At 47.6% G+C, this 24,108-nt stretch overlaps 1 protein-coding gene across 4 annotated transcripts in view; it reads left to right on the top strand.

The window, feature by feature from the left end:
• WDFY4 (WDFY family member 4) overlaps positions 1–24,108 on the top strand; it is a 297,793-nt gene that overhangs the window by 192,852 nt on the left and 80,833 nt on the right. For all 4 annotated transcript variants that reach the window (XM_021672243.2, XM_021672242.2, XM_021672241.2 and 1 more), the window contains 4 exons: positions 972–1,138; positions 13,942–14,090; positions 19,941–20,061; positions 23,061–23,146. In XM_021672243.2, the coding sequence (XP_021527918.2) occupies positions 972–1,138; positions 13,942–14,090; positions 19,941–20,061; positions 23,061–23,146 (523 nt within the window). The remainder of the gene's footprint in view (positions 1–971; positions 1,139–13,941; positions 14,091–19,940; positions 20,062–23,060; positions 23,147–24,108) is intronic.

The following is a 24,108-nucleotide window of genomic DNA, read 5'->3' as shown; positions in this document are numbered from 1 at the left end:
CAGATTAGTTGAGTATGAAACTGCTATATAATAGAATATTATGAAACCAATTAAGTTGTTCAAAGAACTTTTAATAGAATTGGAAAGTGTTCATAATGTAATCTTGATTGGAAAAAATACTAGAGAGGAAAAATTGTGAATGCATTATTGTTCTTATTTTGTTAAAAATTGCACATGTCCATGTGCATATACCTGTAAGTACAGAAAAGATAATGGAAGTAAATGAACCAAACTGTAAATAGTGGAGCCAAATAGCCTAGAGATGAAAAGACCAGATCCTGGTCTCAGAGAGACTTTATTCAGATTCTACTTCTAGTTCTTAGACAGCCTATGATCTTTTACAAAGTAAATAGCCTGTTTCGGTTTTTCCATTTGTCAAGTGAGGATGAAATAGTATCTCTAACCTAGGTGGGAAAACATTTTAAAATGTCATCAGAAGTATCCTTCACAGAGAATGGGCTTACTAAATGGGAGCTCTTATTATTGGCACTATCTCTGGGTATGTGGGTTAGATTTGTTTTATTTCTCACAACTTCATATATGTTCATTTTACAATAAAAAGACTTTTTTTTATCATTAGAAAAAAGTAGCAATATTCAAAGAGTGAATGAAGTGAAGTTGAGAAAAAGCAAATCGTGGCTGAGCCTCTAGGGAGTTGCTTTACTGACTAACGAGGGTGAATCTAGAAATGTCATCCTGTGGTCACCAGAAGTGGCAGAGCAGCTAGGCCTGGGCATAGCCGGGCCCTCCAGGATGAGTCAACTGGAAGGTATTTTGACCACACCCCAGGGTGCCCCAAATGTGTGGCGTCCATTTCCAGAAGCAGTGGAGGGGCACAGTGAGAGATCCGCACTCTTCACTTGGCTCTGGAGCCTTGCTGCTCCTCAGTGATGTAGGCACGTGCTGTGTACCAGCCCTCACCATGGCAGGTGTCTCCTGTCAACACTGCGTGTCCCTTTATGCTGCTGCAGATGAGCTGACATCAAGGGAGGCTGAGGGTGAACCGGATGAGGTGGGAGTGGACTGCACCCAGCTGACCTTCTTCCCAGCCTTACATGAAAGTCTGCACTCAGAAGACTTCTTGGAACTGTGTCGAGAGAGACAAATTATTTTACAAGAGCTTCTTGATAAAGAAAAGGTAATACACCATTGCAGTATCCTTTAAGATTTTTAAGTTATTTGTTAAGATTGTCAGACAGGAGAAAACAAAGCTGTCTTCACTTACGTGGGGAATGGGATTTCCATTTGCTATGAAAACTTTCAACACAATAATCAGTGAGAAAAAGGGATAGGTTCCTAAATGTGTTGGCCCAGAGAATGGGTGCAAAGGGAAGTCTATACACCCTGCATCTAAAAATTTAAAAGATATACCTCAAGCTAACAAACTTAAATGAAAAATGCTCTAACTTCCTACTTCGACCTTCATAACAACCTGAGAGGCAAGTTTCAAGTTGAGAATTCTTGACCTTGCATTTCAGCATCTTGGCCTCCTGCCTGTGGCCTGACCACCCTGAGAGGTCCCACACCTTGAGGGGTCTTGAGTGCGTGTGTTTGGACACCCCAACCCATATGTCCACACTGTCCTTATGCTTCGGCCTCATGTTGGCTACCACTCAAGCCTAGGGGTAAGCACACTTGTGGCACCATTAGCCTTCAAAAGGGTGGCCCTGGAGATGAAGTGCACAGGCCCAGGAGGCAGGCTGGGACCAGGTGGCAGGCAAATCCGGGGTCCCGGGTGCCTGGAGTTGGGTTGGTGGAGCCCCGCTCTTTGTGTGTGTATTCTCTCGGCCTGGCTGGCAAGGCCCCAGAGAAGGACTCCTCTTCCTCAAGTCTAAGAATGCGATGGAAGATGGAGCACCTGTCTTAGAGTAGAACCGGCCTGAGTTCTAGTCCCGACTTGGCCATGTATTAAACGGCATGTCACCTAACCTTTGTCAGCCTCAGTTTTCTCATCTTCAAGTATGGAGTTCTGGCTGCCATCTGATACCATTCTGCTCAGGCTTAAATGGGGCAATGGAAGTCCAGGGACTAGCTCAGAGCCAGGCATAAGAGAGGTGCTCATCAAAGCGGAGTTCTTTTCCCTTTCTGAGGATTGGGTGGTTGAAGGGTGGTGGGCCTCAGGGTCTCTGGGTGAATTGGGCTTTCCAGTAGGGATGTAAATGAAGGAGATACCCATAGAGGAGCAGGAAGGCTGGGGTTGGGGGGCCACAGGGGACACACAGAGATCAATGCATGGGAACTGGAGGCTAGTCTGGCCCCAGGGTGAATGAGAGTGGATCTGAAACAAGGCCTACCTACCCTTGAGTAGGTAGGCCTTGGTGGTAGGCCTTGGTTTCTACCTCCTGAGGGAGGAGCCTGGACATCCAGGAGTAGGTCCTAAGCTCAGAGACCCTGGGAGGACATGAGCAAATGACTGCTGCAGAGTTTTCAGCAAGTTGCTTCCCTGCTTTCAGATTTGGGTCACAGTTCAAGCAGTGTGGTCCTATAACAATGCTGTCCTTCTTATACCTGCATAACCAAAGCTTCCAGATGCTTCTTGCATCATCTCCTGCCTTGCTGCTGGCACAGAGTGACCTCAACACTTCACCCGTACACCTCTGTCACTACTAATCCTTCTTACAGGAGGGACCCCTGTTGCCTGACCACAGGCGTGCCTGGAGCAGTCAGTCAGTCAAATGGATGAATGACATGTTAAGTTCGTGTGCATTTTATTTTGATTATGGAAGTATTATAAGTCTACTGTGTGAAATTTTGATAAATGGATATTAAAATATATAACACACATATACGCATACATGTGTATTCACAGTATCCAGTTGCTGAGGACTAACAGCAGATCATAATAGTTGGGATATATCAATATATTATATATATATCTATATATATATATTATATATATCAATATATTATATATATATACATATCAATATATAATATGCTCATATAGGTAGATGGATATTTAGTAAATACCTTGTCCACTGAAAAAACAGTTAAGACGTCAATGCTTTCTTTCCATAAAACTTTTCTTTACCCCACAGGGGTCCGTGGCCCATGTCTGGAGGCATTTTTAATTGCCATGGCCAGGGTGAGAGGGTGCTCCTGGTGTCTGGTGGGCAGAGGCCAGGGCTATTGCCAGGCCCCTACGTTGTCTACAGTGACAAGGCTGAGAACCGTGTCAGGAAGGATCCATAGTAAACAGATACCACGCCCCAGCTCCGCTGGCCTTCTTTCCTGATTATGTGCTGTCTCCATATTGGTTCTTTTCATTGCTTTGGTAAGAGAACCATGGCAGTGCTTTATATTCACTTTCTCTTTTGCAGGAAGAAACTACCACAAATGTAGCGATTTTAACGCAACACACATTTATTATCTCGAAATTCTGGGAACAGCGGGGCTCAGCTGGTTCTCTGTTAGAGCCTCATAGGGCTGCAGCCAGGGCATTCGCGGGGCCACATGTCTTTCTGGAGGCTCAGGGAAGGGATCCTTTCCAAGCTCGTTCCAGTGCTGGCAGAATCCAAGTCCCTGTTTCTGTAGGTCCGAGCTCCTGTTTCCTGCCTGCTGGCTGTCGGAGTTCATCTGTTTCTCGGGGTACCCACCTCCCTTGCCCTGTGGCCCTTCCTCCTTTCACTTCCTGCAGCTGGTGGCATCCTTCCCATCCTTCATATCCTCCTGGCCCCCTCTGCCTGCCGCTCCCCCCACATCACCTCTCTGACTGACCCTGCTATTGCTGCCTAGGGCACAGGAGATGGCACTAACTCACACATAACCCAGGGTCACATCCCTGATTTAAGGGCAGCTGATTTGTAACCTTGATTTTGTCTGCAAAGTCCCTTCAGAGCAGTGTGGGTGTTGGATGGGACAGCCTCCTTGGGACTTCTCTGGAATATAGCCTGTCACTTCGGCACCACTCAGGCTGCTGTCCCCCAGGGTGGGTCCTTAGCCTCCCAGGAGAGCCTCTGCAGGTGGCCTGACTCCCTCAGGCATCCAAGGCCAGCTGGGAGTTCCCACCCTGACAGGACTAGAGTTTGTGGTCAGGGTCCTGAGCGAGTCCCAGCCCGGCCTCTTGCAGCCTGCAGGCCTTTGACACTTGTCCTGTCTCTGAGAGTCTTATTTCTTGTTTTTGTTGACTGTCCACCAGGTGACATTTCCCTCAGGGGTCTTGCTGGGGGATCAGGAAGGATCTGAAGCCCCCAGGTGACTGACTTTCCAGCCTCTGAGGCAGGACAAAACCAGAAAGGGGCTCTTTTCCCATCTGCTCCTCCCTGTCTTTTGTTTAAGCTTCAGTCTTCCTTGGCCTTCCTGTGGCTCAGTGGGAAGCTGTCAGAAATGCCACACACAGTTTGCTGTTGCAGTGGGGATCCCCAGGATGTGCAAACAGAAGCATGCGAAACCCAGCGGGCCGTAGGGAAGGAAGAGAGCGGGAGCTTTCCTGCTTCCACTTAGTGCCAGGCGGCCAGTACCTGCAGGAGGGAGGGACCAGCCAGGGACCCTGCATGAGTGTTGGCTCCCGGCCAGGAGGAGGACTGGACAGGGTGATCCTTGCCATTATCTGGGCATCTGTCCTTGCCTTAGTTGTCTCTGTGCGTTTTATGGGACTGTGCTTGCTGCCTCTGGCTTCATGGGGAATTGTGAGAAAGGCTGGCCCCAAGCTACAGGGCCAGTGAAGACAGACCACCAGGCACACCTGCTTCTGGAGATGCAGACCTGGGGACGTTGGGGCAGGGCAGGGTCCCTGGTGAGGGGATAGTGGAGGCTACAGGCAGGGTCGGGGTACAAACTCTGCCCGTTTCGAATTCTCTCGCCCCCACTTACAGGCCTAGTGACTGGGTGAGTAAGAGAACCATTCCCAGCCTCCTTTCCATCATCTTTAGAATGGGGTTCTACTCCTGGTCTCACTAGTTTGTGGCAGAGATCCATGTGGGGCTGTGTCTCTGTCCGACACTGTGCCCTGTGGGGAGGCAGTTCTCAGCCGCCAGCATCTGCTATTACTGCCGTGGCTGTTGCTGTTCTTTTCATTGTCCCAGAGGATTTGTTCTCTGGGACCTTGGAAGAACCCTGGTACCTAAGGCATGACCCTGTAAAGCGAAGGATGTAGAATCCTGTTGAGAATGAGACTCCTGTCAGGCAAGAAGCCACGTGTCTTGGGGAAAGGCTGCAGGGAGTGTTTGGATAGATGGGAAACTCTGGAGGTCTTCATGGGTCTGGTTGTCCTGCTGAGATGGTGAAGGATGAGACAGAGGGTCAGAGTGGAGCCCATGAAGGGCCTGACCAGCTGGAATGGAGTTTCTGCAGAGTGCCAACACTCAAACCAAATGCAAGGTTTTGGGAGAAAGATGGAAGTTTCTAGGATGAGGCTGAGGCCTGGACTGATGTGCAGTGAAATCGAGAAGGTCCCTAAACAGGAAGCACAGGCAGGGAAGAACATAATAAAGCAGACCCCAGGAACTCACATGAATCAGAAAATCCTCGAACCAGAGGAAGGCCCTTCTGCTCTAGACTGGAGAGCTCGAAGGAGCAGGGCTCTGGCTGGCTGGTGGGACGTTTGGGGCCTCTCTGTGGTCTGGCACTCCCCCTCCTCCTCACACCTCCTCCAGCCAGGTTCATGAAGCCCCATGCCCACTCGCTCATGGCTCCCAGCCTCGAGGCCTCCTGGGTGAACCTGTCCTGGTGTGCTCCTTCCCAGCACATTCCCACTCCAGGGCACAGCTGGTGGCTCCATCCCGTGAGCCTGCCCCAGCCCTCTCTTATTGCCTGACTGATAATTTCTGAGCCTGCCTGTGATTCCTCTGAAGGTAGGGAGAGACTTGGGTTCCTTTTCATCCCTTCCTTCCCTGACACACAGGTTGTGTGCTTTGGAGCAATCTGCAGACCTGGAGCTTGGCCTGACGGGGCTGCAGAGTCAGGAGGTCCTCCAGGAGAACCAGCCTGCAGACAGACCTGGGTCTGCTCAGGTGCCTCAGGATCCAGCTTGAGGGAGGGCATGCCCTGGGTGCACCTGGCTCATGGAGGAGCCTACTCTGGGGTGGGGAGGGGCTTGATTGGACTGGAGCAGGCTGCCACACCACCACTACCAGGGAGGCAGAAGTCCGTCATTTGTGCCCAGGAGGGCAGCTTGGCACAGGGCAAAGTGCATAGACTGGATTGAGAGCCTCATTCTGCTATTTGCTTTTTGCTATTATTATTATTGTTAGCAAAATGTGAACAGCTAGATGTCAGAAGCCTTGCTTTGTGTCAGCTTCATGCCGTCATTCAGCCTCACTGTGGCCCTATGAGAGGTGTGTTAGTCCATTTGGTTGCTATAAAGGAATAACTGAGATGGAGTAATTTATAATGAAAGAGGTTTAATTGGCTCACAGTTCTGCAGGTTGTACACAAAACATGGTGCTGGCATCTGCTTCTGGCGAGGCCTCGGGAAGCTTCCAATCATGGTGGAAGGTGAATGGGAGCCAGCACATCACGTGGTGAGAGAGGGAGCTAGAGGGAGAGGGAGGAGAGGCCAGGCTCTTTCAAATAACCAGATCTCAGGTGAAGTCTCAGAGAACTAACTCATTCATTACAGTGAAGGTAGCACCAAGACATTCACAAGGGATCTGCCCCCATCATTCAAACGCCTCCCACTAGGCCACACCTCCAACACTAAAGGCCCTGTGAGATTTGGAACAAAACGTCCAGACCGTATCGGGAGACTTCATTATTTCCATTATAAAGATGGTAAAAACAGAGCCTAGAGTGGCTATTCACTGGTTTGCTACAATTTGACCTCAGATCTCTCTTACTCTCAGTTCATGTGTTTTTGCCCCCTCTCGACTGTCTCCCAACTCACTGTGTTGGGCAAGTTACAGAACCTTTCCAGCACCCTACCCCTCAGCAGACTGCCCTTACTGCACTTGGAGTTGTAGCTCCAGGCCCCATTTGCTGTCTCTATAGCTGTTCTGGTTAAAGCTGATACAGGCAGGCCTTCTGGTCCCTCACCAACATGGCATCTCTGCCTGTGATGCGACATGTCAAGCAGGTGCCTACCTGCCCTCCTGCATGTGCCTTAGCCCCTGGTCCACTGTGGCCTTATCCCTGGACCACTATGGTTTTGTGTCAAGGATAGGAACTTGAGCCAAGGAAAGGAGGATGGGTGCACTGATTGTTGACCCATGAACATGTTCAAGCAAATATACAAAAAGTTTGTGCAAGGTACGTGTGTGTGTGTGTTACTCTCATATTTTCTAGGCTTGTACCATTCATTAGCCTGTGTTGAGGCATTTTGTAGCAAGCATTGGTTATAAGCCAGGACTTCCCGTAATTCAGATGTCACCATGAGACCTTGTGGGCCTTGTGTTTCTTCTAAATTTCTAAGTGAAACATGCCCACAATAGGGGTATGGCAGGACTATGCATGTGCCTATGAGTCCCCACCCCTCCTCCTGCTACCATTGCAGAAGTGCTTACTTAATATGGCCTTTGCTGGACTCACGGCACAGGAGACTTTCCAGGGCGTGACTGCTTTCCAGGCATCTGGGTGCTGCGCCTTGTGACAGAAGCCTCTGGAGCTGCAGGCACCTTCCTAGCCTTGAGGGATGCTGGTGGTGCCGGCGCTAGGGTGGCAGCAGCTTAATTCATTTCTTTGTGTGAACATTGGAGTTCTGTTGCCTCCAGCAATACCTGAGATGGTAATTATTCAATTATTCTGTGCCACCTCTGCATCATTGATTAATGATTCCCAGGACCACAAACGCATTTCTCTGCAAACAGCTCCATTTGACTCAAGGAGTGACTGATTTAATGAATGTTAATTGTAGGTCCTTGTCAGTTACCACGTGGCTGGGATGTCCATTGCACAGCTTCTAAAACCAGTCCAGAGTCAGTCCTCAAGTGAGGGCTTCCTTTTGTTATTGTTCTTGGATTACACGAAAAATGAAACGTGATTTTTTTTCATACAAACTCAGTGTAAAATATGAGTTTGACCTTGGTAGAAATGATCTGCTCAAAGGGAGAGATTTTTTCTCTGGACTGCAGAGAGTGGCATCTTCTACAAGCTCCTCCTAGGCATCGTTAGCTGAGGCTGTTTGTAGAAGGTGAGGGTGGGGGTTAACCTTTCTGTGCAGTAACTCTCTGCCTTTCTGAATCTCCATGACTTTCTGAAATGCAAACAATACATGCCATTCTTACTTAATATTTCTGAGATGCGGGTTAGCATACTTCATATACAAGGCCATTCCAGAGCTGGCCCAGTGGTTTCCCTGGACTTGCTTCTCTTATCCTTACACATGCACTTGAACACACACACATGCATGCACAGATACACATGTTCAACCACATGCACACACATACATGTGTGCATACCAGATACATGCACACATATGCATACACAGACACGTGTGCACATGCACACACACACATATACACACCCCGCTGACATTTTAATTATACAGAACTACCTATAGTCTCCAAAATGTCCAGCTGGCTCAAAACTTTGTGCCTTGGAATGCTCCTCCCTGTTTTTGATCTTTGTAACTCCTCACCTCCTCAGGAACCATTTCTCTGGTGTCACTGCTGCCCCCACTTCCATCTCAGTCTGAGTGAGACACACTCCTGGGTGCTTCCAGAGCACCTGTGCTTTCCCTCCCACACTGTACTGGGAGACCTGATAGCCTACTCTCTCTCTTTCCTGTTAGGTTGTAAATATCTTGAAGGCATGTTTTATTTTCTTTTGTGCCTCCCAGTGTGTGGGGCGTATGCTAAACATTTAATACATACCTGTTAAATAAATGAAGGAACAAATGGATGAGTGAATTATGAGCAATATACTGACATCAGATGAAACCTTTTCTTTCTTAGTCTAGCTGGTGTCATGGGTCAGTTTCTTAGTGTATGGGCTTCAGATCACCGGCATCAGAATTTTCTGGATTGCTTATTAAAATGCACATTCTAAAGTTGCCCTACTCTGCACCTGTTCAATTGAAACTTCTGGGGATGTAGCCCGGGAATATGAATTTTATCAAGCTGTGCAGTTAGCATGTGATTTTCATAGATACTAACTTTTCAAATAAATGTCCAAAATAAGGCCTTGAGTCCAAGGTTTACAATATTCAGAGCTACCCTGGCTAAATACGTGCTCCAATTTTAATCAGTTGCCAATGAACAGTCCTTAGTGAACACAGGTTATGGTGAGCATTGTGCCTTGAACAGTCCTTGGGACTTGTAATATGTTTCACATTTCACTGGTGCAACCAAACAGGAGCAAAGGTATTGACATTTCCACCTAGTCTCCTCCGGGTCTGCAGAGAAAGATGGGAGGTGTGGCTGTCTGCACACTCTCTGTGGAAGTGACACATGCAGGCAGGTAGGGGGCATCCCTGTTCCTTGTCTAAAGCTGAGATGTACTTACGTAAAAAGATTCATACATTACATTCCTTTCCATATTTTCCAAATTTATGTGTGTATATATATATATATAAAACACATAAAACAATAAAGATATGCTATATCTCCTATTTACATAAAGATAGGTAAATAGATAGATACAGTTAGATAGATAACATCTCCTTATTGTTTCAACATACATTTCTTTGATTACTAGTATGACTAAATTCTCTGTCTAAACACAATTAAGAAAAAGTATATGCCAGAGTTAATAGGTGGACAAAAGAATGTAATGTATATAGCCTTTCCCTCTTTGATACTTGACTTTTTCTTAGCAGCCTGTGCTTTTCTAAAAAGTAAGAATACTTATTCCATATCCCAGTACCAACAGAATGCATTCAGAACAAGGTCGAGGCAAGCAGATAATGTAGGAAGAGGGCAGATGATAAATGGGAGCTGGGCTAAAGCTTTCTTTGCAGCAGACTCACTAGCCGTATACACAAATGTAAGGGAATGCATATATTGGTAGCTCCGTTACTGGGTACCTTCAGTCACCTCTCTGGACCTCAGTTTTCCCACCTATAAAATTAGGGTATTTCACTAAGTTGCAGACTGCTAATGCTAGAGAAAACTTTAGAGAGCATCCAGTTGACCTTGCCCTTTATAGATGCACCCACTGAGGCCTGACTTTAGAAGACATCCAGTGAGCTATCACTGAATGTCGCAGCAGATTGTTGTCTCCCTGCTATGGTTTGAATGTCCCCCAAAATTCATGTGTTGGAAATTTAATTGCCATTGTAATAGTATTAAGAGATGGGGTCTTTAAGAAGTGAGTTCGCCATGAAATCACGACCCTCATGAATAGTTTAATGCCATTATTGCAGGAATGGGTTCATTATTATGGGGATTGGATCCTGATAAAAAGGATTATGTTCAGCCCCATTTCTCTCTCTGTCTTGCCCCATTTCTCTCTCTGTCTTTCACGCTCACTTCCAGCTTCCGCCCTTCCACCATGGAGTGACCCTCACCAGATGCCAGTGCCATGCTCTTGGACTTCTCAACCACCAGAACCATGAGCCAAATAAACTTTTATCTTTATAAATTACTCAGTCTGGAGTATTCTGTTGTAGCAGCAGAAAATAAACTAAGACAACCTCTAACTTTAGCTCCAGTATTTTGTTGATTTCTAGACAACCTGTTTGTCATCATACACAGAGCTAGCTGTGGCTATTTTCTTAGTTATTTTACCCATCAAGAGTGCTAATATATCATTCAGCTGATCTTAAAAAAGCTCTACTTATGAGGCAAAAGTTCTGCTCTTTAAAGTGATCGATAGAATCATGACATGAGGGATTTCTTAATTGTGAGTAAACTTAGGGATGGAGCCCTCCTAGGGCTAATTTAAATGGAAGAGCAGGTAATAGTTCACTTGAGTTCATTTTCTAGTTTTTAAAATGCTATTTCTTTTCTAGCAGAATCAATGTTTAAGCTATTAACCCAGCTCTCACCAGACATTTTTCTTGTGGTTTGCTTTATTCTGGTTTATACTTAAGTCTTCCCAAAAGGAAGCACCCGATCATAGGCATGTGCTCTGAGACCCTGACACAGGCATCATGGAGGTTATGGTGGGGGCCTGGTATCACAGGCAGGGGAGAGGGTTTGGACACACATAGGCCAGGACTGGCATTGCAGAACCACATCATCTCACCATGTGAACCTGAGGATGGAGGTCTCTCAGTCTCATCTGTAAAAGGCACAACAGGAAAAAAAGTTTAAGCAGCCTGGCATAATTCTCCTAATAGTCCTAGTGGGAGTGTAAATTGGTGTCACCTTGTGGGAGGGTAATCTGGCAATGGCTACCTGAATTTAAAATGCCCACACCCTTGACCTGCAATTCTGCTTATAAAAATCAATTCTTCAGATTTACTTGTGTATTCAAAATGACTTACCTACAAGGACGGCCATTGTAGCATCACCTGTTATGTCAAAACATTTGAAAGCAACCTGAATCAAACAGGACTAGTCAAATAAATTGTAGTGCATCCATTCAAGGGAAGAGACCACAACTATTAATAAGAATTAGACAGCTTTATAATAAATGATTTGGAAAGTTATCTAAGATGAATTGTTAAGAGAAAAGTCTAGATGCAGAGTATTAAGTATATGAATATAATTATGTAAGTATATTAAAAAAGGAATATGTATAAACATGCTAATGTATTCATACAGTCTCTTTGGAAGAATATACAATAAAGTGGTAATGGTGGTTGCCCCTGGGGAAGACTACTAGAGAAGCTGGGGACGCCACACAGTTACTTAAGTCCCAGAGTAGACATTGATCATTTATCTTCAACCAACCAACCCTTCCTCCCTCCCTCCCTCCCTCCCTCCCTCCCTCCCTCCCTCTCTTCCCTTTCCTTTTCTCTTTCTCCTTTTTGCTTTCCAGTTAGTCCAGTAGCAGCTCCTTCTTGTTTAGATACACCCACTTCCTTCCCTCTGCATTCTGCCATCTCTCCCAGACCACTGAAATAGCAACATGACAGGGCATCCTCCTTTCAGTCTTGGCCCTTTCTAATGCCTTTTCCACCCAGCAGTCAGTGTCATCTTTTAGAAGCAAGCTCTTCCACGGCTTTCTGTTGCAACCACAATAAAACCCAATGGTCTTGCCTAAGACCACCTATGATGGAAGTACTCCTACTTTCTAACTTCATCTCAGCCATACTGACCACTTTTATATTCCCCAGATCAGCCCATCCTGCCTGTAAGCCCTTAACTGGATGTCCCTGTTCCTTGTTCTTCTCCAAGCTTTTCCATAACTTACATGTTTCCATCTTTCAAGTCTCAGGATCTGGGTAGAATAGTGTCCTTACTAAGTTTCTCCCTATCTTTGTCAAGATCACTCTGGTTTTTCTCTCTTAGCATGTATCACAGGTTGTAATAGTTTGTTGGTTAAAATCCAGCTACTGGATTTAAGCCCCATGAGGGTAGGATTCTTGTATATATTGTCCACCTTTTCCCCAAAACCTGCCTCAAGGCCTGCCATGGAGCAGAGGCTGAATACATAACGGATAAATGGATGACCACCTGGATGAATGAATGAAATTGGAAATGAGTCCACTTTGGACTCTGGCTTAGAAGGTGGCTTGAGGGCCAGCTCCTCTGACAAAGTAGATTCAGGATAGACCAAGAAAGCCAGCTACCTGCTTTGGTTACAGAAACAGAGGCTTTTGGCTGTTCCTCACTTAGGAAAAACAGCTCAGCCCTGACTTGCCCTGGGCCATAGTGGTTAATGCTTACTTTGGAACAAAACCCTCAGTGAACCTTTGCTTTCTGGCCTTGGCTCTGGCTTTCACTAATCCCATTTGGTGCAGGAGTTGGAGAACTGGTATTCAGGGTCTGCTCACCAGGTGTCACCCCTGTGGCCTTGCCATTGCCCTCAAAGGTGAGCAGGGAGCTTCGCATCAGTTCCAGACTATGTCACTTAGTAGGTGACTGATCTTTGGTGAGAATCTTATCTCCTGGAACCGCTTTTATTTTTTTCTCCCAAACATATCTGTTCTGCTTTTGTATAACTGGAATTAGCACAAAATTACTGTGACAAAATGCTGGCCTTGACCTTATTCTTGGTCCCTTTATGCCCTCATGTTCTAGAATTTGTTGATTCACTCATTTCTTTAGCATTTACTATGTCAGAACCCACTTGATTCTTACTACATCCAGAACTCTAGGTCATGCCAAGACATTGTCACAGGTCAGATTCCACATGCAGAAAGTTAATTGGGAATGAGGATTGCAGGGCTGGGCCGATGGAGATGTGGAACCACAGTGCAGTCTCAGCAAAGATCTCAGCTGACTTCAGAGCAGCTCTAGGTTTGAGATGGTTGTGTAGAGTTTTCTTGAATTGAGCCAGAGGAGCTAAGCCTTCCTACCCTACATTGACCAGTTTGTGGGAACAGATTGGCGCTGGGAAGAGGATGTAATCTTAGGGTAGGGGCTGTATTCAGCTAAGGCAATTCTGTAGAATGGCCAACATTTCCAGCAGCAGGGGAAATGCACTGGGCAGAGCACTGTGCATCTTCTGCACATGCTTGCCTGGGCCTTGCAGAGATGGCAGTACAGGTCTTGCACTTGTGGTTCCAGGCACTTCTGACTTCTAGTCCTGGCTCAACCACATACCAGCTGGTCCCTGGACCATGGACAATCTCCCTCTCCTCTGTAACTAGGGATGCCTCATACCTGGTGAACTTTCCTCACTGTTAACTGTGGAATGTTTATAGTTGCAGAGGGGCTTAAAGTGAGAGAAAGGACTTTGACATGCTGAATATAACAGTAAGCACTCACCTGCACACCTTGGTGGGAGCAGGAGTGAGCTTGGGTAGATTAAATACCAGCCCAGGTGGGGTGTGAAAGTGCCATGTAGGCTGTGAAGAGCAGTACGGGTCTTGGGCAGCAGAACTGCCATTCATACAAGGCACTGCTCTCACCTCCAAGTGCCCCATGGGTGCCTGGTCACTACCCTCCTGTTTCCCCCAAGAATCATGGGCATGCTTCCTGTGCACCACCTGATTTTGGCACTCTCTCCTTCCAGGTGACACAGAAGTTCTCCCTGGTCACTGTTCAGGGACACCTGGTGTCGGAAGGGGTCCTGCTCTTTGGACACCAACACTTCTACATCTGCGAGAACTTCACACAGTCTCCCACAGGCGATGTCTACTGTACCCGTCACTGCTTATCCAAGTGAGTTATCCACTTCTCCCAGCAGATTCTTCCCTGAGCTCCGTTCGTCCTTACCAGCCGCCCTCACCCTTTCCTTTGTCACCTTGTTCTTACAGTGGGCTTGGGTTTGGGCCTGAAACTGAGTGATGAGATAAAACAGAAGAACCTACAGGCATAGGCCATCCATAGGCACGGTTCCCCCAAGCTGCGATTGGGGCTGCGTACCAATGTGGCAGCTCCTCGCGTCTCTCCTGATGTGGAACATCAGGACTCAGAGATCAGTCCTTAGGTTATTTGTGTGGCTGAATTCAGTCGCCATCAACGTACTCACTCAACAACATGTTGGTTGCTCATTCTGTGTAAGACAACAGGCACCGCCCCTCTCTTCCGAGGGACGTATTGCAATTGGAAGCATGCACAGGTTCTTTTGGAAACTGTTGGCCACACACTGTGATCATGGGACAAAATCTGTGTTATGAGAGGGCTCTGCAGGGTTCAGGCTTGGAGGGATGACCTGGGACTGGAGCGGTGGGGAAGAGAGACTGAGGAAGTGACCAAGATCTGGATCTTGCAGAATGAGTGAGACTTGGGAAGAAATTTGAAGTCATTTTTGCACCAGCAAATACCAGAGGCCTTTGGCAGGAAATGCCGAGTTCTTTAGGATCAAGTGCAATTGGTCTATTCGGGTGCAGTCAGCCCTTATTGTGCAATTCTGTGTTTATGAAGTAAGGCCATTCAAAATCAAATTGACTAAACTTTTGCCAAAAGTTCAGTTGTCAAGTATATGCTTTCACTTGATCATTGCCTTTGAAGATATTTGGATGAAGATTTCTTCATGCAGAGATAGGCCTTGCTTTTCCAGTTGACCCAGATAATGACAAGATGACCTCTTAGTCCAGTAGCTCTCAAACTAACTGACACCAGCATCACCTGCAGGGCTCGTTAGCACACAGACTCCTGGGTCCTGCCCCACCCTAGTTTCTAATTCAGCAGGTCTGGGGCAGGGCCTGAGGCTTATTAAGTTCCTCGCTGCTGCTGATTCTGTCACTGGTCCGGGACCACACTTTGAGAGTCACTGTTTTAGACCACTGACAGAGGATTCCAAGTCTTATCTGCTGGTAACCAAGAACTTTAACTCCAGTTGTCCTATGACTTCCAGCCTATGTGAGCAAGCAAGAGTTGGAGTAGTGTGGAAGAGTAGATGTCAGCCCCCCTTGGTTGATTTAAATCAGAATACTTTAAAATGCTTGGCATTTTTCTCACTGCTAATTTCCATCTTTTATTCATACCAAACGTTCACCAATTGTTGTGTCTTCTGTGCTTCTCCAAGGCAGGAGAAGCATAATTAATACTTGGCATGCTCATTCCATCTTATTGCTCATGTTTTATTGATACTGATCAATATGGACAATGGGCCTGCAGCCGTGCCTCTCTGAGAGCTGATGAAAGCTTTCTACTCTATCTGTATGCACAGCGTGCCCCTATGATGACTCGCATAATCCACTGCTACACTCTTCACCTCTGGTTTAGATTGGCTTAGTGTTAGATAAGATCTTATTGATTAGGTAAGTTGTGTCTATGAGGTGCATCTAATCTTGATCAAATTCACTATATCTGCACTTTTAATAGAAGCCCAGTGGTCAGGTTTTATGTACTCACTTGATTGGCAAGGACAAACAAGGGAGACTTCTAAAGTTTGAAAAATAGACTTTTCTAGAATGCAAGGAGGAGTAGAGTGAGAAGAAATTACTACCCTGGAATTGCACTGGGGAAGCGCCCAGGTAGGTATAGTCACCACACCTCAAAGAAGCATCTGTTACTCAGACAGTGCTTTCTCTCTGGGGTCTTGTCTACTGCCCTAGGAAACTACTGGCACTCCTGGAGATGCAGTTCTGAGAGACTATTAGATCATGCCAGATCAATGGGGATTAAGTCTTATTTTGACCGTGAAGATTAAAGAAGATACATGAATAAGCTTGTTAAAAATAAAGCTAAGTCAAACCTGAAATGTTTCTCTAAAAGACTGCTATGAAATTGAGTCAGTTGCGCATTAGACCTTGAAAGAGCCTCTCCAATGTACTATAAAAATATCCTAAATCAGACTCAAGGACACTGCAGACTTCTCAACAGTGATTGGACTTTGGACTTTGGAAATTTCCTCAGAAACTAACAGACTTCTGAGAAGGTTAGCTTTTGCTTGTAGTAGGTCCCTTTCTTAGCTGATTAGGGTGGCTGTATTCATTTGCTAGGGCAGTCAAAAACTGGGTGGCTTTAAAAAAAACAGAAGTGTGTTGTTTTGTAGTCTTGGAGGCTGGCAGCATGAATCCAAGGCAAGGCCACGCTTCCCCTGACTGCTAGGGAGACACCCTTCCTTGCCTCTCTCAGCTTCTGGTGTTCGCAGAGCAACCTCCGCCTCCCTTGGCTTGGAGATGCATTGCTTCAGGCACGTGGCCATCTTGTCCCTGTGTCTTCACATCATCTTCCCTCTGTGTATCTGTCTCCGTGTCCAAATTTTCCCTTTTTATAAGGACACCAGTCAGGTTGGATTTGGGCCCACCCTAATGGCTTCATTTTAACTTGATTACCTCTGTAAATACCCTGTTTTCAAATACAATCACAATGTGAGGTACTGGGATTTCAACATATCTTTTCTCTATCTTTTCTCCTAAAAGCTTTTTACCATTTTCCAGAGCGTTCTTCCGTATGTCATCTGTGTTTCAGAGTCCTGAGTTGCAGAAATAGTCAGCGCAGAGCAAACTGAAAGCAGGGAGCCAGTGGGAGAGCTCCATAAAAGCTAGGGAGCATGTCTGCCTCCAGGGAAAAAAGGCACTGTTGAAAGAGCTTGGGTATTAGAGTTGGAGGACTCGAGTTTGACTCCAAGTGCCCCCTGTTAAGGACCACGTGACCTTGGAAAAGTCTCACCTCTCTGGAATGCAGTTTCTTCACTTACGATATAAGAATAAAAATAAGTCGTGCTCAGTGTAAGGGTTCCTTATGAGAATCCAATTAAATAATAAATAGAGAAATGCACGGCAGGCCAGAGAGCATGACAGTCACTCAGCAAACATGCCCCGAGCTCAGGGGAAGATACAGAGGACAGAGAGCCGTGGGTAAAGGCCTGTGCCTTTGTAGGGTCTGCAGGGGAGAGAGACCAGCCAATCACGCAGCTAAGGTATGGAGAATATTTGCTGTGGTTCCCACAAGCATGGGACGGTGGGAGCACAGAGGAGTGGCTATATCATCCTCCTCAGAACCTTGACCTGGGATACTGCTGGATCTAAGCCAAAGGTAGGAAGGAGAATTGTCTCTATGGCCTTGCTGGGAGTCAGAAATGTGTAGGGGCAGCTCAGCTGAGATCTGATAGGGGCATTAATAATGGACAAATGACCTCAGCCAGCAGCAGGTTTTTATTAAAGCATCCTGGCAGAAGCATCCAGAACCAAAGCTGTGTTTTGTGTTTGATCTGTCCTATAATGACGTGGCTTAGAGGAGAGGGCCTGGGAGGATTCTTCTGGGAAGGGCCTGCAGAGAGCCTGAATCTGCAGCCTCGAAGTCCAGCTGTTCAGGGGCCTAAGCAAGGGGTTCAGGCTGTGTCTCACTTGGGCAGTCTTCCCTGCTGCCCAGCACAAGTCCAAGCTCTTAGTGCTGTACGTGCTGGACTGCCACTGACCGTAGACTGGAGAATTCCCTCTGGGCCTCTGTGACTGCTTGGCCTCTGTGGACTTCCCCAAGAAGTGGAACATGGAGGCTCCATGGTCTGCATTGTCGGCTGGGCCGTGGGGACCACACTGGGAGCTGGAATGGGAAGAGCTGAAACAATTTCCTCGCCCACTCCCTGCCACCTAGGGCTGGGGCTGGCAGGACCACCTTGGGGCAGGGGCCCTTGCAGCCCTTGGCTCTCTGGGCCTGTGGTTGGCCCACAGGCTTCTTGAGGGCTGGCATGCTTGGGAGGCCTTCGTTTCTCAGTCCTGGCATTTTATCAAAATGACTGTGGTTGTATACACAATTTAAGATGACTACATGCCCCAGATGTCCAGAAATGTAACTGTCTATAACTGAAATCAACTGTATTTCTCATGCTCCCATGTGTCCAGATGGTAAAAAGTTTCATGTGATTAGCTCAAGGCATTTCAGCTATTTACAGTGTACAAATTGTTCTCTTTGGGAATAAATATTTGGACAAATTTATTATCTTCCCTTTCTTCTTCTCTCTGCTGCTTCTCTAGGAGGAGGGGTCACTCTGAGATCTTTCAGGGAAAGCCTCTTGCACACCCCTCTTAACTCCCCTCATCTTGGGACTGCCTGATGCCTACTGGAGGCATGCCTCTGTTCCCGCAGGTGCCTGGGAAGTGGGCCCCACGTCACATGTGGGTCCCTTCTCTGCCTTTTGAGTGGGTCCCTTACCAGCTCTCCAAGATTTCTTCTCACCCCTCAAGGCCTGGCCTGGGAATTTTAAGATTCACCCCTTACACTTTGTCTCTCCAGCCTGGGTTTTGCAAACTGAATGAGCTCTGGCTTTCAGGAAGTTGTTTCTGCTGTGATTGAACAATCGCTTCAGAATTTAGTGCACCTCTTTGTCCCAGGCTGGGTATACCAAGCAACTCAGACCTGTGCCTTTGTATGGTCTGCAGGAGAGAGAGACCAGTCAGACACGCAGCAAAGGCGCAAATGATATTTGCTGTGGTTCCTGCTAGCAGGGATGCTGGGAGCACAGATAAGTGGCTATGTCATCCCCACCAGTACCTTGACCTGGGATGTGGTTTGACCTAAGCCAAGGGTAGGAAGGAGAATTACCACTGTGGCCCCACTGGGAGTCAGAGACATTTAGGGGCCACTCAGCTGAGAGCCAGATCGCTCTCAGGGCTGCCAAAGATGTGGGGGAGGTGGGCAAGGGTCATCAAGAGCTCCCTGGTTTAACATCAGACATCACCCTGCAGTGTCAGTGAGAGCCTCACTCACCTCTGGAGAGGAGATCTCATCCCAAAGGTTCCCAAGGCCCAGGACAGGATGGGCGGCCTCTCAGGATGCAGGCACTGTGCAGATGAGCTCTGGGCACTGCCCTCATGCCTCGCCAGTGGCCTCTCTGCCTTCCTCTGCTCCCCTCCCTCCTCTTCCCTGTGGTGCATGACCCGTCCTAACTCTGGTTTGCACTCAGTCTCATGGTTACCTGCCTTCCTTCCAACCTCCTTGCTAAGTGCTCTGTAGCCCCAGTCCTGCCAGGAAGGCTCTGAGTCCTGCCAGTCCCTGTGGCAGCCACAGGCCACACCTGACTCAGTTACCTCATCCAGCCTCTCAGCCCTGCCAGGGAAAGAGTTCATTCAATACCAAACAAGAACACCTGGGCAGAGGAACTAAGGTGTGTGGCAGGGCAGACATCCTAGGGCTGAGACTGTCATTCCTGGGCAGAGGTAGCTGGCACAGGCATGGGGGAGCCAGTGAAAGGAGGCCACAGGAACCCACCAAGGCTCCTGTGTGTGGTTTATGGTCATGCACAGGACCTATGAAGCCCTCCCTGCTGCCCCCTTCTTTTGGCCAGGGGCCTTCTCATCCCCACCCCCATATCTTTTGTCAGTGTCATCCTGAAAACTGTACCATCATCTTGCTGTCCCCTGGGACACTCTACCCTGTTCTTCCAGGGCAGGGCAGCTTTCATGTGTCAGCAACCATTGCCAGAGCTGACATGGACAAACACTCAGCAAGGATTTCTCAGATGAGTGGGGCTTGCACACTGATTGGCAGTGACCACGCACCCCTCTGATGTGTCCTTGGAAATGTGGGTGGGGCTGGTGGAGGGCAGGAAGAGGAAGAAGCCTGCACATGTCCTCACTCTGATGTCTGAACATGTGCCCTGCATGGCTGTTTCCTTTTCAGCATCAGCGATCCGTTCATTTTCAACCTGTGCAGCAAAGACAGGTCCTCTGACCATTACTCATGCCAGCGCCACGGCTATGCTGATGTGCGGGAGCTACGACAGGCTCGCTTCCTCCTTCAGGTAAGCACACTGTGTACTGGCCCTCCTGGGGCCGGCAAGAGGCAGGGTCATGGGACAGGTGGTCCAGAAGCCATACAGAGACATGCCTCTGTGACTCGTCTTTGTGCCTGTGAACAGCCCAGTGCCCTAAAGGAGACACCCGGGAGTTGCCTGGGCTTATGTTGGCCCTGGTCCCAGGTGGGAGTTCTGACTTCTGCCCACTCTCTCCAGTTCCTGCCATTGGCTGTTGAGCCTTTCACTGTGTCTTGCAGGATTCAGCTGCTTAGCTGTTTTGCTCTTGACACAGCCCAGAGCTGCCTTGGAGATTTAGGAATACAGGGCAGGGCAGATGCATTGCCTCCTGGTAGAGCTGATGACTGGGAGTGGAGTGCCCTCTGCCCTGCCCTGCCCACAGGTGCAAGACCTCCCTTGCTGACATACTCTTCCCGTCTCCCCAAGGTGCTCACTTGTCGCCAAGCTCCTGCTCGGCCCTGTTTATGGGGCCAAGTGGTTTAGGGATCTCCCAGCTGCCACTTCCAACCAGAGTCTTTTAGCACCTCACCCACTGCCTTCAAGGGCTTAGCCAGGCGTGCAACAGAGATGGTGGCTTCTTTCAGAGGAAGAGCTCAGCCACAGCTGGTCATAACTTCCTGCTTCTCCTCCCACCTCACATATAGATCACACTTTCTAGAAACATCACCTAAACAGTAAAGGGAGGAGGGTAAACTTCAGGGGCCTCCAGTGACCTCAAACACATCTTGCCTTCATTATCCCAAGCTCAGCAATAGCAAAGCTGCATCCCCAACCCCTGGGCCTCCAGGATAGCTAGCAGAAAAGAGGATCTAACGGACCATGTGACAGGAGGGGCAGGATCCCTTTCCACCCTCTCTGAAGGGTCACTGTTAGTTCCAAAGACCAGCAAGGGAGCAGTGCTTAGCCTAGATGAACTGGATGTCTTCATCTGTAAATCTATTTTCTGTAGGTGGGTCATTGATTCATCCAGTGACCCTTCCTGCAAGAGTCTCATTATCATTCTCTGAAACTGAAGCACCAGCACCGGGTGTGGTGACTCATGCCTGTAATCCCAGCACTTTAGGAGGCTGAGGGGCAGATCACAAGGTCAGGAGTTCGAGACCAGCCTGGCCAACGTAGTGAAACCCACTTTTACTAAAACAAAAAAATACAAAAATTAGCCGAGCATGGTGGTGTATGCCTGTAGTTCCAGCTACTTGGGAGGCTGAGGCAGGAGAATTGCTTGAACCTGGGAAGTGGAGGCTGTGATGAGCTGAGATTGTGCCACTGCACTCCAGCCTGGGCAACAGAGTGAGACTCCATCTCACAAAAAGAAAAAGAAAAAGAAAAAGAAACTGAAGCTTAGGGAGGCCTTTAAGGGGAGGAGTGGATTTCTGAAATGTCCCAGCTGCCCTGGTGTCAAGGGTTTGCCAGCAGCTTGCTCTAAACCTCTCATGAGCACTCTTCCTTCCTCTGCTGCTTTTGCCTGCAACACAGTTCTCATTTTGCCTGAGCTTCCTGAGCACCTTTGCAGGGTGAGGAAGCTGGAAGGGCAGAGTGGAAGCAGCAGCCCTGCCCTGATGGTTCAGTGCTGCTGGGTCTGGGCTTTGTCTCCGCCTCAGCTCTGCCATGTTAGCTCCTGTGGGCACCTCTCTGGTTTCCTTTCCCTCCAATGAGCAGGAGGTCATGTCCTTCCTTTCCCACTATTATACATACAGCACTGAGTACAATTTTAGGTACAAAGTAGGTACTCAAAATTATTTGTCATGATTATATGTCTACCTTAAATGTTATATAGAGTAGCAGATAGGTATCAGTCAGTGGGGTTTTTTCCCCAGTACATGGTGCTTGTTTCCAGAGGATTGGTTCACCTGAAGTGGTGGAAGACAAGCAGAGAGCTTTTTGAGCAAGGCCATCATTTGTCCATCCCTGGATTCTCCCAGGAGGAAGGCAGAGCTTGGCACTCCAGGTATCCAGGGCAAGCTGTACCCTCCACAAATTCTGCATTCACTTTCTGTTTTGCACATTATTTATATTTCTATTTGTAGAAAAAAATCCAAGCCTCTCCTGCCCACTAGCAGAGGACAGAAGGTTTGCAACATCCTTGTAAATACCTTCCTTCTGCTCAGGAGAATTGATGAACTTGACTTTGAGAACTCATTTCCAGCCAAGTAGATGCAGGACAGGACTCTGTTACTGGGTGCACTACCCACCTCTGAGTCTGACCCTTACCCCACCCCACCCCTCCCTCCATGGCCAGGTCTCACCTCTCCCTGAACCTCCCTTCATCCCTGGGAATTCTCTCTCCTTGGCCTCATCTCATTCCTGAGGCTTGTCCCATAGGTGACTCAGTCTCTCTCTTATTACAAGTCTGTTATGTACATAGCTTAGAATAGAAAGGAGTTAGAGAGGAAATAAGATGAGAGAAAAAAAAAAGAAAGAAAAGAAAATTATGTGAATTTTAATTCGGCATTAAGGAAGTACCCCTAATAAAAACCTTACTATGCCAGTGGAGCCGCATCAAAATGGCCTGGGCAGAGCACCCTGCGCTGCTTAAATGGCCTGGGCAGAGTGCCCTGTGCAGCATCTGTAGATCACCTCATGATGCTGTCCAGCGGCACCCACCAAACTAGCTCCGCTAGTGTTTCTGGTAAGGTGACTTCTGGCTCAGGAAACCAAACCCATAACTCAGAGGTGAAAGTGTCTGAGGATGGCATGGATGCTTTCTCTCATGTCTGCCTCATGCTTACCCTGGAAGTGGGCCTTTTGCTTCCTGCTTCAAAGGAACTTGGAGCTGTGGTCATGTCCCCCAGCCCTCCCACACATTCTGCAGAAGCACCCCGTCCCTGTTACCAAGGTCTTGCCACCCATGGGAGCTCAAAAGGACTACCCAGGAAAGGTGTCCTGAGACAGAGACCCCCAATGACCCATTTCCAGCAGCTCTGTCACCCTGGGGCATCTCTAGTTCACAAAATATCAGGAGCATTAAAAGGGGCTTCTCTTTACAGGACATTGCCCTGGAGATCTTCTTCCACAATGGATATTCCAAGTTTCTTGTCTTCTACAACAGTGATCGGAGTAAGGTCTTTAAAAGGTAAAGGCTTGAAAATCTTCATTATAAGAAAACTGATCCTGAACTGAGAGCAGAGGGGCAGAGAGCAATCAGCTCTGTGCTCAGGAAAAGTGTTTTCAACCCACAGCGAGCGCCACTCAGGCTGGGCCCAGGGAGGCACTGCTGGCCTGCAGAACTGCCACCTCAGGAAAGGAGGTACAGAAACAGACAGAGAAGGTCCTTGCTTCAGTCCCAGGAAGCAAGCTCCATTTTCCTGAACTGAAGTGGCATAGAACAGGAAGACTGAAGGGAGAAAAAAAATCACACAGCTACAACAGAGTTAAGAAACTGGCTGTTTAATGGGCCTTCCAGAATGTTCTGGCTTTATTTTCTAATTTTCCAAGTAATTTTTTTGGCCTAATCTTTCTTTTTGATCCCAGTTGCCAATTTTAGTTGCTCCAATTTCGTATTTCATTGGAAGGAATTCCAAACAACTGATTTCCCACATGTGCACTGAACATGTTTTTCTTAAAGAGAGAAGCCTGCTGTTTTAGTTAACTTCTCTTTTTCCAGATGGATCAATTTAAGAAATCTAAGCCAGTGTGTAAGTTCTTAATACCACAGTTATTTGTTTTTATTACCATTAAAGTTATAGATCAGTAGATTGGTTTGTAGAGAATCTAGAAAGAACAAACAGGAAGGTCAGTCTCTCATCGTGACAGTGCACAGAGAGGCTGATTAACAGAGGGAGTGGTTATGAGCTGCTCCACGTGGGCTGGAAGTTCTGAGGAGAAATTTGACATCCCCTGGCCTGGGAGCCCGTTTTGTGCTCAGAAGTTCAAGCCCTACCTTCTTGGTGGCCCTGTGGAACTGGCACCAAGGCCTGCTACCGCATCCAAGAGGCAGGGCCAGGGTGAAGAAAAACAACTCCTGTAGAGAGGCTTTTGTGTCGGTTCTAGGTGCACCTCCTTGGACTCAGGTGAGCCTTCCCTTGCGGTTCTTCC

The sequence above is a fragment of the Aotus nancymaae genome, unplaced genomic scaffold (assembly GCF_030222135.1).
Source record: "Aotus nancymaae isolate 86718 unplaced genomic scaffold, 86718_ANA_hifiasm-v0.15.2.pri h1tg000099l, whole genome shotgun sequence".
In the NCBI taxonomy this organism is placed as follows: domain Eukaryota; kingdom Metazoa; phylum Chordata; class Mammalia; order Primates; family Aotidae; genus Aotus; species Aotus nancymaae.
The sequence above is the reverse complement of the archived record's forward strand: the minus strand, read 5'-3'. Positions and strand labels throughout refer to the sequence as shown.